Consider the following 19,684-nt stretch of genomic DNA (forward strand, 5'->3'; position numbering starts at 1 on the left):
GCCTGTTCTACAAACCAAGTCCAGGACGGCCAGGACTCTGTTACACAGAGAATCCCTGTCTTGAAAAACAAAACAAAACAAAAAAAGAAGATTCTCTCCAAGCTCTGTGCATTGCAGCAAAAGGAAAAGACATGGGTCCCATTTACAAAATGCCCAGCTTTCTCTCCCTAATGTGTCCAAAACTATTAGTCCGAAGGTCAACCCCAAAGTCTGAGAAAGTCTTCCCGACAGTCAGAGATGACAATGCACACTACTTGCCCTGAATACATCCTTCAGCAAACAACTGATATTTTTCTTTTTCTACATATTTTCAAGTTTAAAAGAAAATCTTTTAAAATTTATATATTTTAATCCATAAAAGCAATTTGTTACCATGAGCACAAAATTACATTTTTAAAGGATATGAGGTCAAGCAATGAGCTATGCGTTCTGTCATTCATACACAGCTGGGCTACCATCTCTGCCCTGAGAATCTCATCATCAGACATCCCTAAAAGTAGTAAAAACAGAATTACTCTATACAGAGATACATAATAAAGAACTCACTACATATTTTATTACGATGTTCTACAAAATGTTGAAATGCCTAAAGCTAAGAGTAAAAAACAGCAAGGCCCAAATTGTAACAGCAGTTTCACAGCCTTGATAATGCAGCTCCTGTAGGCAAAGGATTTTTTAAAGACTCTTCTAAACCATGTGTTAATTGTACATGTCAAGATTTTAAAAGTATGTTTAAGTATATCCACACCCCTTTTCTTTTTTCCATAAACAAGGTACTAGCAGAGGGACAGGCGAAGACAGAGAAACAGTAGTCAACATCACTGTTTGTCGGTGGTTTACCTAAGTGTAACCGCAGACTCAGAAGGATCACAAGGAACGTGAGCGCGCCCTCCAGCATGGACCGCTCGTGCTCCGCGTCTAGCACTGTATTGTGGTGCTGTGATGCCATGGTCAGCAAGTCCACCACCTTAAACCTATAAGAGGAAATAGTGAGTGCATTCTCAGAGAATAAAAAAAGCTAAGTTAAATTCCAGACACTTCCTAGTACCTGTCTTAACAAACATACGCTCACCTCTCAAAGACAGACGATATAAAATAATCCGGGTCAAGTCTAGTAGCACAGACCTTTAAAAACACAAGGAAAGCTTTATTTCTCACATTCAGAGTTGTTTCTTATACAAAACCAGAGAAAGCATCAGGACTAGTAAAAGCTGTGTGGGGAGAGTGCCTTCCCAGGCACAGTAGAGAAGTCATTTAGAGCCCGGCCCACATAAGCACTCACCCACTCTACCCAGCTCCCAGACAAATGCAGCCCTTCCTAAGCCCTCCAGGAACCCAAGGCTGCACAGAACACAAACAGGTGCCATCCCTATGCAGCAGAGTCGGCCAGAACCATAGAAACACCTTCTTCCATTCTGTCTTGCCTTTCCTACAGAAACCCTCAAAATGGTGTTTGCCTGGGCTTTTCTCCTGGTTCCTGTCTCTGTGTCCTAACTAAACCTTATGCTTGCCTTGTGGCCCATAAGGTACAGCATCCTTCCTTTGGGAAATTTCCTCAGTGAACTGTCTCTCACCATCACTGTCACCACCGTAAGTTAAGATACCAGGCACATCAAGGCACTTCTAAAGCACACACCCTGGATCTGAGGTGGACTCACCTGCAACAAGTAAATGTCCGGATCAATCATGGAGTTACAGAAATGAGACTGAACATAGGTCATGGCTTGTCCTTTGATTTGCAGACCATTTCTCACCCACATATTGCTGTGAATTTCAGCAAGACTTGCCTAATCAGAAAGGAATTAGAAAACATAACGTCTTCATTCAATAAAATCATATTGTATTAAGCAATCAGTTAAAATATTTTTACTTCATCATAATATGAACTTAGTCAGCATTCTATCCAACATTAAATAGTCAGTTTAAATATTCTTTTCTTTTTCTTGCTTTTGTTTTTAGGACATGGTCTAACTACAAAGCCCGGCAGACCACAAAATCACTATGTATCTCACGCTGGCCTCTGTCCCACTATATAGGATTTTTCTTAAATATCCAAACTAATGACTATATTTTGTATAGCTCTCTTCTTTGGAGTTTTTGAATGAGCTAGTTTTCCACTAAGGTTTCTGGATACATTTATAACAACTTCACTGAAATCTTTTTGAAAAATCAGTACTTGGAAACAATCTAGATGTCCTTCAAATGAAGAATGGACACAGAAATTGTGGTACATTTACACAATGGAATACTACTTAGCTATTAAAAACAAAGAGATCATGAAATTTGCAGGCAAATGAATGCAACTAGAAAAGATCATCCTAAGTGAGGTAACCCAGACCCAGAAAGACACACATGGTATATACTCACTTATAGACCTATAGCATAGGATAACCATACTACAACCCACAGACCCAAAGAAGCTAAGTAACAAGGAGGGTACAAGGAAAGGTGCCAGAATGTCACTCAGAAAGGGAAGTAGAATAGACAGCAGAAGTGGATGATGGGAGGAACTGGGCAGGAGACGGAATGGGGAAAGAGACAAAGGTGGGAGTCAGATGTGGGGAAAACTGGGTGGGAGGTGAGAGAGCTGGGAACAAGGAGGAAACTGGGGAGGGGCATCTCTCTGTCAAGTTGGAGGCCTGTGACAGGGTAGATGCCTGGGAGGATATGGGTGTGACTCTAGCTGAGACTCCTAATGTTGAGACATGAAGACTGAAGTGACCACCTCCTAGACAGGCAGGACTAGCAGAAGGAGGGGAACAACAACCAAACAACAAAACCTGTGATCTAAAAATTACCCTGCCTACAAGAAGTGCAGGGATAAAGAAGAAACAAAGATTGAAGGAAAGTCCAATTGGCCCAACCTGAGAACCCCCCCACCGCAGAGCCAGCCCCTGACACTAATGATACTCTGCTGTGCTTGCCAGACAGGAGCCTAACTTGACTGTTCTCTGGGAGGCTCCAGTTAATAAGGGATTGGGACAGATGCTGGGACTTGCAGTCAAGTGTGACGCAGAGCCCCAGGGGTCCTGTGGAAGTGTTGGGGCAAAGATAGAAGACCTGGATAGGACAGAAACCTCACAAGAAGACAGAGACAACTAACCCAGTCCCATGGGGGCTTTCAGAGGCTGAGGAATCAACTAAGAAGCACGCATAGTCGGGATCTAGGTCTCCTGCACACATGTAGCCAATGGGGCGCCTGACAAGGGGAGGAGGTGGGTTGCTGTTTCTCTCATGGACTCTACTGCCTGCTTTTGGATCACTTCCCTCAGGCTGCCTTGCCTGGCCTTGGGAGATGAAGATATTCACGGTCCTAATGTGACTTGATGTGCTGAGGAAGGCTGATACAGGGGGTGGGGAAGGCTCCCCTTTTCTGGGGGAAAGGGAGAAGGGAAAGAGGAAGGGGGAGACTGGAAGGGGAGGAGGAAGGGAGCATCCCTTGGGATGTAAAGTAAATTTTAAAAAAAGAAAAATTAAAAAAAAAACTTTTTTTAAAATCAGTGCTTATTTTTCACTCTATTTCTCCCTCAACCCTTGCCCTACCTACAATAATAATAATAATAATCTTAAAAGGAATAAGCAGAAAGCCAGACATGGTGGCACACACAATTTAATCCCAGCACTCAGGGAGGTGTAACTTTGAGTCCAGGACAGCCAAGGCTATACAGAGAAATCCTGGCTCAGGGGAAGGGGGGCGAGAAAGAAGCATAAAACAAACATAATTGGTCTTCAATGACTCCGCTTTGCATTTTAACTCAACCTAACTCAATTTTCAATGCAGAAAACCCATCTTACAAATAAACAGAAAAAATAAAAAATCAGATTAGAGAAATTGTTCTTATTCTATTAAAATTTAATTCATGTCTACCATCCACTAAAACTAAGGGAAGATGAGTTAACCAAGAAGTCCCATTCAAAATGTTTTAAAAAGCCGGGCGCAGTCGTGCATGCCTGTAATCCCAGCACTCTGAGAGGCAGAGGTAGGTGGATCTCTGTGAGTTCGAGGCCAGCCTGGCCTACAAAGTAAGTCCAGGACAGACAGGAGTCACAGAGAAGCCCTGCCTGATAAATAAAACAAACAAATAAATAAGCAAGCAAACAAACAAAATGTTTTGGAAGCCTGAATACATACTTGAATTTGGAGTGGGTGAATCATTAGTTTCATTAACATTTCCTGATCCGGTAAAAGTGAATCCAAATCTAGTTCTTGACATTTCACCGCCTAAAAATCCATAATTAAAAAGTTAGTAATTCAATATTCTCCCCCACATAATGAATGACAGCAACAAGGGAAGCCGTTACTAACAATCTCACCTTACTTAAGAACATGGCGTAATAACGATGTAGTGGCAGGTGAAAGGTGACTTGGTTAGGAGCTGGCTGGAGTAAACAAAGTCCACAAATCAAGGTTTCAAGGTTTTAAACATCGTAAATAATCCCACCTAGATGAATTCCACGCTGGTTTTTAAATCAACATTTAAAATCTTGGAAGCAGAGCTTTCAAACATCTCAGCAGTACCCTCTGAAGTTTCAAACACCAAACTGGAGTAAGTTCTTTAGTGTTAAAACGTTAAGTTTGAAGATTTTTGAACTAACAATCATTATATATGTAGTTGTAAAACTACTGTCCTATCTATGCTCCTCCCGTCTGCTTAGTCAACCCTGGGAAGAAAAGAACGCCCACAGCATGAACACACCAACACCCAATTCTTGCTTTCTAAACCCTGTTCTGCACTAGAAACTAGAAATTATTAGGTAGCTGTACCAATATGAACTCCAGAAAAGGACTGGGGAAACTATAAGATAAGCCTAAAACTTCTGAAGAGACATAAGCATTTAAGTACTCAAAAAGGATGTAAAAGGACGGAATCCAACTTGCAGGGGCTCTCACTGGGATCAACTTGCAGGGCTCTCACTGAGGTCAAATTTGAGACACCTGTCTGAGACCATCTCAGCCCCAAACAGATCTGACTGAAAAACCATGGACCCTATCATACAGAACTAAGCTAGAGAACTGAAAACTGAATGAGAACAAAGAAATATCTGCATAGTTTCGAGGTGTGCCTCACAAGATAGCGTATTAGTTATAGTGAAGAAAAGAACAACTCCCAGCTGAAGGCCAGCGGGCATTACATTGAGCGATCAAAGTGCGAAAACATGTCACAGACCATCAGATTAGATGCACTGAAAGCCACTAACAACCTTCCTGTGAATTTCCTGGAAAATACAGGTAATCTGATTTTAATCATGATGTAAACCCTGAGGAACACCCTACAAGATAACTATACCTTTCAAAATGTCACTATCTACAACGATAAAGAAACATTAACAAAGTATTACAGAAACAGATCTGAGACTTGGTAATAAAATTCCCCGAAGTGATTCTGAACCGTCATTTTGCTATGAAGAACATCACTGACAACTGGAGACAGTATCATGAACACCAGGACCTAAGTCCTGCATCCTATCTCCCTAGAACTCATGTTTGTTTGTTTGTTTGTTTGTTTTAAAAAAAAAAAAAGCCAGGCATCCTGTTACTTCCTTATAATCCCAGTAGTGGGAAGAAAGAAAGGCAAATCCTTGGGCCAGCCAATCCACCTGGCCTACTTAGTGAAGTGTAGGTCAGTGAGAGATCCTGCCTCAAAAACAAGGACAGCCCCTAAGGAATGACACCCAAAGCTGACTGTTAGATGAACACGGAATTGTGTGCATACTCGCCGGCATGCACAGGCACACCCACGCACACACATCAGTGAGCAATTACTGAGACATAAATGACCTCTAAGAATTAGATGCTTAGAATCTGTAAATGATTATGAAGTTGTATTTCACTTATAAGTGAATATTCTAAGTCATAGTAAATGCATATTAAGTTTTGAGTAGTAATAGGGATAAAATCAGTAATACAGAAGATCCCAGAAAAGAAAGTTCTTTGTATTCCTAACTTTTCAGTAAACTTCTGTCAAATTGTTTTTCAAATAAGCAAACTGTGTATGAAGATGCCAGAATGAAACTCAGAACCTTGCATGCTAAACTATTTGGAGGGAGGGGGTGCGGGGGAAGGTTTCGAGACAGGGTTTCTCTGTGTAGCCTTGGCTGCCCTGGACTTACTTTTTAGACCAGGCTGGTCTCAAACTCACAGAGACTGCCTTCTTCTGCCTCCCCAGTACTGGGATTACAGGTGTGTACCACCACACCAAGCTGCCAAACTAATTTTTTTTTTAAAAAGAAATAAATAGAACAATTTACCTCCCTTGTACACATACATACACAACAGGGGTCCTACCTGCCCAGGATTCAGAACTTAAATTGGGGTGGGGTTGGGTAACTGGGGAGCACTGTCTGATCTTTCTTCTGTGTTCAGCATGTTCTAAGCTATTTCTAAGAGAAGGAGCTTCTAAGAGAAGGAATGACTTTTTCAATGCCAAGAGAGTATGCCCTGTGCCAACATTCTGTTCATTTATTAATTAAAAACAAAAAACCTTTGTTCAAGCTCATTCTTCCATTCTCTATCAAGAACATTGCCCAAATAATAGAGTTGGAATATACTTTTTAATTAATCTCCCTACCTCATTCACATTTATGCCAATACTCTTATTTCTTCAACTTAAGCTAATTTCCACTCCTGAGAAATGACACACATACACTTAAGATGGAAAAGCATGCCTCTGTCCTCTAGGATAAAAGCAAACACAATTAAGATACTGTAAGTTCCTGAATGTCGAAGAACTAGCCATCCCTTTTCCGTTGGTTCTGTTAAGTCATTATGATAGTAATTCTTCTACTCTTAACCCATGAAAAGATACTCACAATTTTCAATGTTAAGTTAAATCTAACACTTTTTCAAAAATGCTTTTATATATGCCAAAAAACATACATAGCTAAATAGTTCAGCAATACAGCACTTACAAAGCATGCACAAGGTCGTGAGTTCAATCCCTAATAAAACAAATTTAAGCAAATTTTCATACAATTTATATATATGTACATAGACATATAAAACATACCTCATCTACAAAGTTAATAGCATCAAACCAATCTTGAAGAGCTTCAAGGCAGTACCTTACAACATTTCGAGTATATTCTTGAGTTTCCTTTAAAAAAAAAAGTTATATAAATTTCATAGTACATAAACATGTATATTTTCAAAGTGAAATTACATGTAATAGTAAGCATTGCATATACAATGGTAAAATGCAGATACTTTCAAGATAACCTCTATCTTTTCTGTTCCAAGAAACCTTCCCTTCATAAACTAGAAGTACCAACCAATGACAAATATGAAAATTACAGAATACAATGTGCTTCCTTCTACATATTCCTTAAAGTGAAGCAAAGCTAGAAAACACTTTAAATAGATTAAAAGCAAGTTCCATTTCAATGGCTTCCCCAAAATACCATAAATTCATTACTACTATCCAGTAAACATAAAATCTCTTTGAGGATAATGAACAAGGTACCAGTTATTTCTAACCATAATGGTAATAGTTAGAAATCAGTGGCAATGGGCTTAAATGTCACTAAATTGTTCACCTGAAAATGGCTGAAGAGCAATTTTCTATGGATACTATACACAATAAAAAGGAGGCTAGAACACATACATGCTATAATTAGCCTGTAATATCTTGGCTTAGGGAAAGAAATGCTGTGAACCATTTTCAGAATGAGAACTGTAAAAAGCAATTACAATACTTAATAAAAAATGGATCTACTCAAATAGTTAAGTTTTAAATTAAATGAAAATGTAAATCTAAAGGCTCTTACAAATAAATAAATATATATATATGTATATATACACACACAAACACACGTAAGGAAAGGAAAGGAATAAAAATCTCTTCCTTCTTCCCTCCAAAATAATTTGTAGTTTCCAGGAGATGCTAGGAGGTCAGAAATGGTAAGTAAATGGTTTCTTTGGGGAATAATTAAAATGTTCTAGAATTAGTGTAGTGTGGTTGCGTAACTTTGAAAATACACTATAAACTACTGAATTGTATAATTTAAAATGGTTAGAACAACACATTTTATCTGAATTAAAAGAATAATGGAATTCTCTTAATTATTTTGAGAACCAACGTAAAACATAAAAGTGCATGTAGCCTCAAAGTCAAGTACATCAACTTCATCAGCTACCTATACAAACCACCTGCGCTTTTAAAACACACACACACACACACAAAGGCAAATTTCACATTCTTTCTTTGGTTCTTTTTTTTTTTGGTTAAATTTGAGACAGAGTCTCATATACCCCAGGCTGGCCTTGAACTCCTGATCCTCTGCATCCACCATACCATACTCCCCATTCAGTCTTCATTGCTCCTTTACCTTGCTCTTCTCCACGTCCTGTCACTTCTTCTGTGACATAATCATATAGGTCCTCGCCTACTTTGCTGCCACCATCCAGTCCAAACATCACTTATCTGGTCACCTTGCCAACAGTCTCACTCTGTCCCAATCTATCCTGTATAAAATTTATCTTTATAAAAATATTATCTTACACATTCTGCTCCCTATCTCTCACTGAAAAAGTTTAATGACACTTAAAGTTAATAATAAATAACCTGTCTTAAACTAACGTGGAAGTTAATTCATGTATATAAACTTTGAAGGTCCACAAGATAGTTCAGCAGGTAAAGGCGATTGGCCACCAAACCTGACCAGACGAGTTCATCCCCCAGGACTCAAATCATGGAGAGAAAGAAGACTCCTTACTGTCACACCTACACTGCGGTGCACCCGCACACCTACAACCCCACCCCCAACAATAAACAGATGGTAGGTAGGTAGGTAGGCGGTTGGGCATGCAGACAGACAGGTGGGTGTGTGAATAAATAAATAAAATGTAAAGCAAGTTTTATATTTTTTTAAGAAAAAGGAACTTAGAAAACCAAATATGCCATGTTCAGAATTTGGACAGACTCTTTTTTATGACTGAGCACAAGTCTAAACAGCAAATCTGACCACAGAACAAGTTAACCAAAGGTACTGAGAGTGCTACTGAAGACGGGCCATTAGTTCCATTTCTAAATACAAAGTACTGTAACACTGTGTTCAGATGCTCTCGCCTCATCCGCCCACCTTCATTCCCCACCCTGGAATGCATACTGGTAATTCTTCATTCTAAGCTGCTACAAGTTACTTAAATTTTGTATTTCTCCATAAGGTGGGCATAACAACACCTACCTTCCAGTACTCATGAAGATACAGTGAAATTATGCATATAAAATGCTTTGTCTGTCTAAGCACTAGCCCTCATTAGCAGGGCTAACATGCACCAAGAGTCAAGGTGAGACTCACTGAATCTGCAGTAAGCTAAATCTGCCACTAGATGAAAGCAATTATACAAAGACAATAAATCATATGACTCCATAACATTTATATTACTTAATCCTTTGCTTTTATATTTTATAATGGTGAATGTAAATACAAAATAGATGCTTAACTTTAAATAGTATTGCTTCTTCTAGTTTCCATTTCTAAAAACTATCAGCACTGCTGCTAAAACAGCTCTGGGCATTCTCACTGAAAAATAAATAATAGCAATTTGGTAAAGAGCACCAGTTCTAAAATCAGACAGATTTGCTTTCAATTTCAGCTTGTTCTTGCAATTGTGTGAGCCAAGAAAGTTGTCTAATCTCTGAAGGAAATGGTTGATGCCATAGACTTGCTAAAAGATGCTATGAGGATTGGATGGAAGTATCTATAGCAGACCTAGCACAACATCTGGTACCATCTTGATGCTTATCAAGAGAACATCTGGAAACTAAGATGCTTCTTTAACTGAAGAGTTGCTCTCTTGGTTACTGCAAAGGTTACAGAAGAAATTCTACAAGCCTGTTTTCTCACCATCTTCTATACCTCTTAGATTAAGGGGATACTTCCCTCTAAATAAGCCACTACAATTCTGGCCTTCAGAAACATAAATAAGAGAGAGAGAGAGATAAACAGACAGGTAGATAGGTAGATAGGCAAGCAAGTCACCACTTAGAAGCAATAATTTCTCACTACCACAGAGATAAATATAAATCCAGCTTCATAATCCAAATTCACCCCAAGCAAAACTGTCAAAATAACCTGTCTAAAACTATCGCCTCATGTCAGTCTTATCTTCCTGAATCAGTTATTAGCTTACAAGACTTCTCATTCCTCTAGGTCTCCTCTCCCTTCTTTCTTCATGGTTTATGTCTCATCTCCCTTCTTGATCTCATTTACTACCTAGTAATAAACAGCATCTACATGCCAAAGCATTTAACGTTTACATTACAGACTCAGTACAGACTTCTCTTTTGAGCCTGAGACTTGCACCAGCTGCCTTTCCACTGTCTCCATTTGCACATTGCACAGACATTTTGAACAGCCCTAAAACCGACCTCTCTGAGGTCAGCTTTCTATCTCTCTTTTCCTCCTCTGTACACATTATCTGATAGTCAAGTTTTCTCAGCAAAAACATACACCAAGCCTATTAATTCTACCTCTAAAATGCATCTTGGATATCCAAAATATATATACCTTGAATATGACAATTTCATGCTTATGTTTAAGATCTCACGTTTAGACTACTGCTGCGGCATCTTTTAAATTAAGAAATACTTGAATTTATTTATGGAGTAAAATGTGACATTTTGGTGCATGTACACCAGCGATCAGATCTATCTTGTTGTATTTTATGATTTATTTTTTATAATTATTAGTTTTGTGCAAGTGTGTGTATGCATGTGTGAGCACGCGCCCTCGGAAGCATCAGCTTCCCCTGGACTTACAGATTTGGAGAGCTCCCTGATGTGGGTGATAGGAGCCAAACTCAGACTTCTAGAAGAGCAGCAAGTGCTCTCAGCCACTGATCCCTCCAGCCCCCTTAGATTAAAAAAAGAAAAGTGTTTGTTTGCTTTTTAATAATTAAAGCACTTACAATCTATTCTTTTAAAAAACCTGAAATAGTGAGGTAGGCCCAGTGAGGTAGCTCAGTATGTAATGGTGCTTGCCTCCAAGCCTGATGATATGGTAAAAGGAGGGGATCAATTCTAGTAAATTGTCCTCTTACTTTCATGTGTGTCATTGCATGTGCTGACCTTGTATACTAAATTGAAAAATGAACTAATTTGTCTACTCTTTAAAAAGAAAAATACACAAATGTAAAACACGTACCCCCTCAAAAAAGTTTGAAATATACATGTTGTAAACAATGATAAACCATGTACCAAATCTCAAAGACATTCCTTTGGTCAGGCTTAAACTTTGTATCTGCTGGTCTTTTTCCAAAGCTCCCTCACCATCAGTTTCCAGAGGCCATCATTCTTCTCCTCACTTCCCAAAGACTTTTTTAAGAATCATAAATGAAATATCCATGAACTGGTTTATCAAAATATCTTAATAAACTACCTACTCATAGTCTTTGTGTGTGTGTGTGTGTGTGTGTGTGTACTTGCATATGCTAGACAAGAGCTCTCCCACCATGCTACATCCTCTTACACTTAGTCTTTTATCTATACATCTGCTTATAAACTGTCTTAAAATCTTCGCAGAATTCTCTTTAATTAAACCCAAGACTCTTCGATGTAGTTAAAGAAACCTGAATTGTAATCTGATCCCTCTCTCCCCCAATGAATCATATCTACTCTCTTGTTCTAGACACAAACTCCCACTACAGAAAAACACTTTCACAGGAGACAGTTTGTTCCTCTCCACCTCCCACAAGATCACCACTAACCCTCTTTTATTCTTTGGACGTCTGGTTCCTTCTTTTTTTTTTTCCAAAAAGATCTCTGATTTTCAGATTTAACCTGCTTTTCTCTCCCACTCACACATACACACACACACAAAAAAAAAAAAGGTGTGATTTTGCCAGGGAGCATAATTACAATGTAAATTGATACATTTACCCTGTGTCCTTGAGAATAACAACCATATCTACCTGGTTCAATGCCAAAATACCTAAGATGTAGCTGGTGCCTAACACAGAGCAGCAGTTAATAAACCTTTCCAAGTAAATGAACAAACAAACCTCCCACTACATGGCAGTTGTTAAATAAAGCCCCAGCTGAGGTTAAACAGGAACTGTGAACACAAAGGGAATGCTGCTTGCAGAAAGGATGTCAAGCTGGAGGCTTCCAGACTCTTCCAAAAGTTAACCCTAACAGCCCTTCACTCTAGCTCCAATCACCACTCACATTCAACTGCACAGCAAACCGCATCTCTCAGTGGGGCTTAAACGTGTGTACAGTTTGTTTGTTTGTCGGTGTCATTTTAAACTTCCCAGATAACTTCCCATGCAAGAGAAGCACTGCGCCAAGAAGAGACAGTGAGAAAGCACATGCTCCAAATGGGGAGGCAAAGCCTACCCTGAATCAAAGCTTGGGAACAAGGAAAGGAACAATCATCAATCACAACATGGAGGTGGTATAAGAGGATGCACTATAAATGTAAATTAAGGCAAATTATAGATTCTTAAATCATTTACGATACCATTAAATGACATGAAGAACACATATGAAATATAGTATGCACGGATGATTTTTTAAAGCTAATAGCAAAAGCTGTCATGTGAAGTGGAAGTTTCTGGTTTCCTTGAAGACTGAGTTTTGCCATGTGATATTTTGCTTCAAGCTGGGCATGTGATGTTTTGCCCAAGTTAACTTATGAGAGAGCATGTGCTGTTTTGTTGTGACCCCTCATGTGTTGAGAACACCCGTTTGTGGACTTTGAGGAGAAGACACCAGCACACTGAGACATTGCTTTTTGGATGACATCGCTGTGCTGGTCTTCATGTCATGCTTCGACACTTGACTTCGCAGAAAGAAGTTCCGAAGAGCTTCTCCAGGCAATCCAACAAAGTCTTTCAGCTTTCGCTGACTTTGTGTGGTTGTTTCATGTTGGCCTCTAGACTGGACTGCTGGTATCCTGATATCCGAGTCTGGTAATCCCATAACGACTCATCGACACTGATCAGCAGGAAGGAGGTAAAAGAAGTCTACAGTCCTTTTCCCTACTAATCTGCCAAGGTTGGTGGGGGGTGGAAGGGTAAAGGGTAAAGGTAAAGGCGCTTAAGAACCCTAAATAAAGTAGGTCTGGGGAAAAATCAAAGCCTACAGTTATGGTTATACACATCTGGAGTCCTACCATGTGGAAAGCTAAGGCAGGAGGATCTTGAGTTTGAGGCTCAACAGTGAGAATTTATGTCACAAATAAAAACAAAATCTGATGAAGCAGGATATGTATCTATAGTTATCTGAGATTTATCTATATTACACACATAAGGCCCTGGATGTTTTTTTAACATACATAAGTTCCTAGCATTAAACACATATATATTCATCCATTTATACTCTTTGTCTGTCTATCTTTCTCTGTGTGTGTCTCTATGTCTCTGTCATTCTTCCTCTCTTTGTGTCTCTGTCTCTATCTCTTTCACACACACACAAACACACACACACGATCATTAGAGATTTGAGAAATTTTACATGTCTATAAAAATCAACATGAGTAGCATGACCTTTTGAAATCTGAAATTAGACTATAACTAAATTCTGAAGCATCTGTGTTTAGAGACTAGGTAAATCTGTGGGAGAAAGTAGTCAAAAAACTACTGAAAGGAACACATAAACTTAAGGATAGATGAAAAGAAACCTCATTATTACCTGTAAGAAAGAGCTCATCTTGATGCCCTTCATCTTGTTTTGTTTCATTTATAAAAGGATTTAAGGAGGGGGAAGGGGAACTACACAAATCTCAAATAGGTTTTCATGGGCTGACCTAGTGACCCTGTGTAAAGAGTAAGAATCAGACTAAAACAATGGCTTCTAAATATTCCCACTATAAGATCTTACCCAGACACTGGGCATGGTAGTACACACTTTTAATCCCATCACTCAGGAGGCACAGGCAAGCAGATCTCTCTAAGTTCCAAGCCAGCCTAGGCTACATATACATAGCAAGCTCCAGGCCAGTCAAGGCTATGTACTGAGACCTGCAGAATCTTTTCTGATACAGGCTAATTGATTGAGCTTCATGGGGTTAAATACCAAAATCTTCATTATAATATACTTACTATGCACAATAGATTTAGAGGACTCTTTCTGATTTATAAAGACTCATCAAACTAATGCCTAGGAAAACATAACGTCTGCAAGTTGTGTGAAAATTATTCTGTGCTTATAATCTTAAAATAATAAACTTTAAACCAGTCATGATAGCACACACCTGTAATACCAACACTTGGATAGCTTGAAGCAGATAAATTGAAAAATCAAGACCAGGTATGAAACAAAAGAGAGTTTAAGGGCAGCCTGAGCTATATAGCAAAACTCTGTAAAATTATACATTTTTTTAAATATAATCTTTACCTTTTGAAAGATATAAACTATTAGACAACTAACAACAGTTACAATGAAACAATTATGCTTAGAGTAGAGTATAATGAAGTTTCAACAACTGTTCAAAATTGGGGCAGTAGGGAAGGTCTGATGCTATAAATGAATTTCAGTGTGCCCAAGAATAAAATGTATCGTTACAGGTAAGCTTCCACAAAGATTAGTTTGAATTCCATTTGAAACAGAATTAAACACTGAATATTACATATGATATTTTCAGGTGTGTTTTTTCTTAAGTCATTATGTTTTAAATGCAGAAATTAACAAAAATATTTCCAACGTACCCTAACTTTACAATGTGATAAGAGCCCCCACATCGGCTGTGCACAGGCTTCAAGCTCAGCAGCAAAGGCAGCATAGTAGGTCTGAGACTCAAATTCCACATGCTCATTGAGTTCTCGCTTGTTCAAGTTCATACCTTGTAAAAAGCAAAGCACAAAAGCCTGTCAAACAGGCCCAAGTCTGTAACTTAAAATCAAGCCTTTCCCTCTACTCAATGTTTTAAGCCAGTAGCATCAATTACACAGGACATATATAAATAAGCTTACAATGAAATATAAAAAGAGCCAGTCCTTTTTTTAGAACTTTTTTACAAACTAACATTTCTAAGAAACATTCTGTAAATGTCATAAACAAAACTGATTATCTTTAAATAAGAAAATCAAAAGCAATTTTAATCACTACTAGTCCAAATTTTTATGAACATGTTTCAAATCTGAGAAAATAGATTTTAAGTTTTTAAATTAATATTTTAACATACTATGAAAAAATGCACTCATTTTTTAATAAACCCTTGCTATGTTGGTAAGAATAATGTATTAAAGTTTTTACAGATAATAATTAATTCAAATAGAAGCACCTTATTTATAACCTCAATGACATACTATTATTATTTTTAACTAGTATTTAATAATTTAACATTAATTTTTGAACAAAGGTTAAAATTCATACCTTGAAAGAAAGAAACAAAGTTCATCCATGTAACTAACAAGCCATGATCCTCTAAAAACCTCTTCGCCACACTTTGATGAGAAAGAATATTAATAAAATCACTAACAAGAGGCCAGTAAGTGTTATTCTTCAGTAAGGCTTCTCCACAGTTCACCACCACATGTAAACTATTTTCTTCATCTAAAAAAGCCCAAAAATTCTTGTTAAAACCAACTTCACAAACAATATAGAATATTATTACACATGTTAGAATCAGAAACACTTAGAACCTAACCCCAGCATAGTATTTAAAATCTGTATGACTCTAGGTTTGTTTCCACCACCATCCCACCACCACCCCACCCCTGAGCTATGCGCTTAGAAAAACCTCACGTTCTTGATTCTAATGACACAGTTGTAGTTTCAATCAAAAAAATTATCAATAGGTTAATCTCATCCTACCTTGTCACACAAGTCTGCTGATATGAAATAGGGCACATCAATTGCCTTCTTTTAGTCAAAGAAGTATCAAACAGTATCTCACAAAAATATACAAAAAACCACTGAAATCTCTTTACAATCTCTTCTCCTAAAAATGCTCCAAATTATTAAATTATGTGCCAATTTAATTAATTTAATTTAAACAATTTAAACAATCATTGGCTAAAGGGGAAGAGGCAATATAAACATTTTTTGTCATTAACACCAGTTTCCAGTAAACTAACTCTCTTAATCTAGTCCAACTTAAGTGACATACTGGAACATGAGGCCTCCACTCCTACTGTGAAACATACAGTGCTCACAGCACACAGAATGCTCAATGCCAATACCATCTTCTGATATACTCGGAGGTATGTAGTTATCAACGCCCATTTTTCTGCTCATGCTAACTTTTCTTTTATTGTAATTACAGAATTTAAATAAAAAGTACATGAACTGAGGAAATATGAATTCATATTGAGAGATATTATAGAGACTAGGTCATATGCTTTCAGGTGCAATAAAAATAAATGCATGCAGATAGAGGTCAAAAAAAGCCTCAGGGCAGAAAAGCAAGATTACTTTGCTAACTCTATGTTAAACAGACTGAAAATGAAATTTATCAATGCAGTATATATAAGACAGCATGAAACTCAATCAAGGAATCCATATTCTAAAAACATTTTGCCCACAAAAGGGAAGGAGTGAAAACTGGAGACTAACGAGATGACTCAGGTAAAGGAGAAGGTCCTTGCTCCACAAGGCTGCTGACCTGAGCTCAAGCCCTGGAAGCTATGAAGCTGGAAGTAGAAAGCTGTTCTCTGACCTCAACATGTACCACTTACTAGTGATTTTTATTTTTTAATTTAAGGAGTAAAAATAAAAATGTTTTTCTATGTTTAAAGTTAAAATACAATGTATCACTTTCATATCACCTAATCAGACTTCCAAGCAACCCTGAACTTGCCAAACCCATGAGAAATGAGGGCCTCTTCTGAGCTTCTTTCTACACATTAATGTTTTAGTCCATGAAATTACTGCACCCTATTTTTCAGTTATACCAAGTAAAGCCAGGAGCCCTTCTAAGTCAGGTTTGCCTGTTTCTCTCTGATTCCAATGTATGAAAAAGGAAAAGCTAAATACTCCATTAGGGATGGGTGTGGGGCTGCATACTTGCACTTGGGGAGGAAGAGGCAAGTGGATCTCTGAGTTCAAAGCCAGTCTGGTCTACAAAGCGAGTCCAGGACAGCAAAGGCTACACAAAGAAACCCTGTCTCGAAAACCCAAAATCCAAAAAAAACTCTGACCGAAACTCCTTCCAATGAAAACTGAAGAGCCAGTGACACTAATGAGACAGCATTCCTGGATGTTGGAAATTACAAAATAAAGAAATAAAATAAGATTTAGAATTGCTGTCCTATCTAATTGAAACTAGAGGATGAATAAGCAGAAAATATAAAAAACATTTTTTCTAACACAGCTTTAAATATAACTGTTCTTGTGAAAAAACACCCTGTAATCTTTAAAAAAATAAAGCAATTACAACTTCTTTTTTTATCCAAGCTGGTACTTTCCTCACTAAAGATGTAAAGAGCAATGATTCAAGATTAAATTAAATGCACTCATCAAAACAGACTTGGTATGCCCGGCAAGGTGGCACACATCAGCACTCAGGAGGCAGAGGCAGGCGGATCTCTGAGAGTTTGAGGCCAGCCTGATCTACAGAGAAACCTCCTCTCAAACAACAAAACAAAAACTTGTTGAGCACCTGAGGTCTGAGGTCAAGTATTCAACTAATCTTGGAGAGTAAAGTGGTAAAGTAAATGTCCCCCTCCCACACATACACACCTAAGAAGAGAGTGTGATAGGCTATAAAAAGAGAAGTGCAGGGAGTCTTAAGAGCAAATGTAGCCCAAGATTAAAGAGCAGACTCTCCTGACTGAGCAGCATTTAAATCAAGAGCCACACTATCAGATAGGAATTAGGACTCAATATACAAACGAGCGAAAGGAGAGCCAATGATGTTCTTGAGAGATTACAATCACCTAAACAGAGAATGTAGAGGACAAATGGTATAAATGAGGCAATGGAGCCCTAGAAATGTCAATAGTTTGGAGTTTGTATGGAAAGCTGATAAAGCCACTGGGGTAGAATGAAGGCTCCCCAGCACCAACATGGAGATCAAGGTGTAGCCATGGAGTCATATCTCTGACCTAAGGAGGACAAGGAGTGTGGCTGGTCCCAGCTGGTTCCCTGGAGCTCACTGGCCAGCCAGCCTAGCCAATCCATGAGCTCCATGTTCAATTCAGAAAGACATATAGCATTGACCTTTGGCCTCACGAGCACAACTATGCAAACACACACACACACACAAATGAATACACACCATGGATAAAAAAAAGTTGAGGAGGCTTTGAATCAGACTTCTAAATTAGAGCTATAAGACCATAGACCAACAACTTCAACAGCCACAGTTTCCCCATCTACAAAACAGGACAGGAGCCTACCACAGAGGGCCTCTGAAAGATTCTACCCAACAATGTATCAAAGCAGATGCTGAGACTCATAGCCAAACTTTGGGCAGAGTGCAGGGAATCTTATGAAAAAAGGGGGAGACAGAAAGACTTGGAGGGACAGGAGCTCCACAACGAGAGCAACAGAACCAAGAAATCTGGGCCCATGGCTCTTTTCTGAAACTGGTAGTCCAACCAAGGACCATTCATGGAGATAACCTAGAACCCATACACAGATGTAGCCCATGGCAGCTCAGTATCCAAGTGGGTTCATTCAGGGAAACAGGGACCATCTATGACATGAAATCAGTGGCTGGCTCTTTGATCAACCTCCCCCTAAGGTTGGGCAGCCTTATCAGGCCACAGAGGAGGACAATTCAGCCAGTCCTGATGAGACCTAATAGGCTAGGGACAGATGGAAGGGGAGGAGGACCTCCCCTATCAGTGGACTTGGAGAGAGGCATGGAGGAGATGAGGAAGGGAGGGTGGGATTGGGAGGGAATGAAGAAGGGGGCTACAGCTGGGATAAAGTATAATTAATATAAAAATGAAGAATAAAATTTAAAAAGTATACAAATAAAAATAATTTTAAAGGTGACAATAAGACAAACAGATAAGACTTTAAAAATAAAATGTATGATTGACTGACAAAAAAAAAAACAAAACAGAGCCAACAATATATGAGTGACAAAATGACAATTAAACGAGATAAAACATACAGTACCAAGAAAAAACCTAAGCTGGGTGACAGGGACGCACACATTTAATCCCAGCACTTGGGAGGCAGGGGCAGGCAAGATTTCTATGAGTTCTAAGCCAGCCTGGCCTACAGTCATAGCTATACAGAGAAACCGTGTCTCGAAAAACAAAGAAAGAAAAAAAGAGAGAGCCTGGAGCCCAGTATTTATACAGTGAACGCTAGAAGGCTAGTAGCCACCATTCTTAGCTGTCCTTACTTAGAGGAATATGCACAAGGCACATGTCATTTTCAGGATACAGTTTACCTCTGAGGAAAATGAGAAAACAGGAGCCAATAGATCCAAAGCAGCAGAGTGAAACAAAGCAAGGCCCGACGACAGGACCTCTCCTCAGCTAAAGCCTGCGACTGACACTGGGAATCATCCTAAATTGCTCTTCCACCTTACTCACTGAGGAAGGGTCTCTCAATCAAACCCAGAGCTCACTGATGAGATGAGTCTTGTTACCCAGCTTGCTCTGTGCACCTTGTCTCCACTTCTGCAGTCGGTGGTACCAGAGGGCCACCATTCCCACTGGCATTTATGAGAGTTCTGAAGATCTAAAGACCAGCCCTCACGCTTATGTTGTATGACACATACTTTAACCACTGAGCCATCTCCCCTGACCACTTGTTTTGAGGGTTAGCTCTGAGTGTCA

General features: G+C 38.8%; 1 protein-coding gene across 2 annotated transcripts in view; it reads right to left on the bottom strand.

The window, feature by feature from the left end:
• Nucleotides 1-19,684, bottom strand: part of Ubr3 (ubiquitin protein ligase E3 component n-recognin 3) — a 130,021-nt gene that overhangs the window by 68,280 nt on the left and 42,057 nt on the right. For both annotated transcript variants that reach the window (XM_060390484.1, XM_060390485.1), the window contains exons 9-17: nt 15,318-15,497; nt 14,651-14,784; nt 7,008-7,094; nt 4,315-4,380; nt 4,133-4,222; nt 1,659-1,787; nt 1,073-1,125; nt 841-974; nt 406-490 (exon numbers count right to left, since the gene is read on the bottom strand). In XM_060390484.1, the coding sequence (XP_060246467.1) occupies nt 406-490; nt 841-974; nt 1,073-1,125; nt 1,659-1,787; nt 4,133-4,222; nt 4,315-4,380; nt 7,008-7,094; nt 14,651-14,784; nt 15,318-15,497 (958 nt within the window). The remainder of the gene's footprint in view (nt 1-405; nt 491-840; nt 975-1,072; nt 1,126-1,658; nt 1,788-4,132; nt 4,223-4,314; nt 4,381-7,007; nt 7,095-14,650; nt 14,785-15,317; nt 15,498-19,684) is intronic.

This window comes from Meriones unguiculatus, chromosome 8, assembly GCF_030254825.1.
Source record: "Meriones unguiculatus strain TT.TT164.6M chromosome 8, Bangor_MerUng_6.1, whole genome shotgun sequence".
Classification (NCBI taxonomy): Eukaryota; Metazoa; Chordata; class Mammalia; order Rodentia; family Muridae; genus Meriones; species Meriones unguiculatus.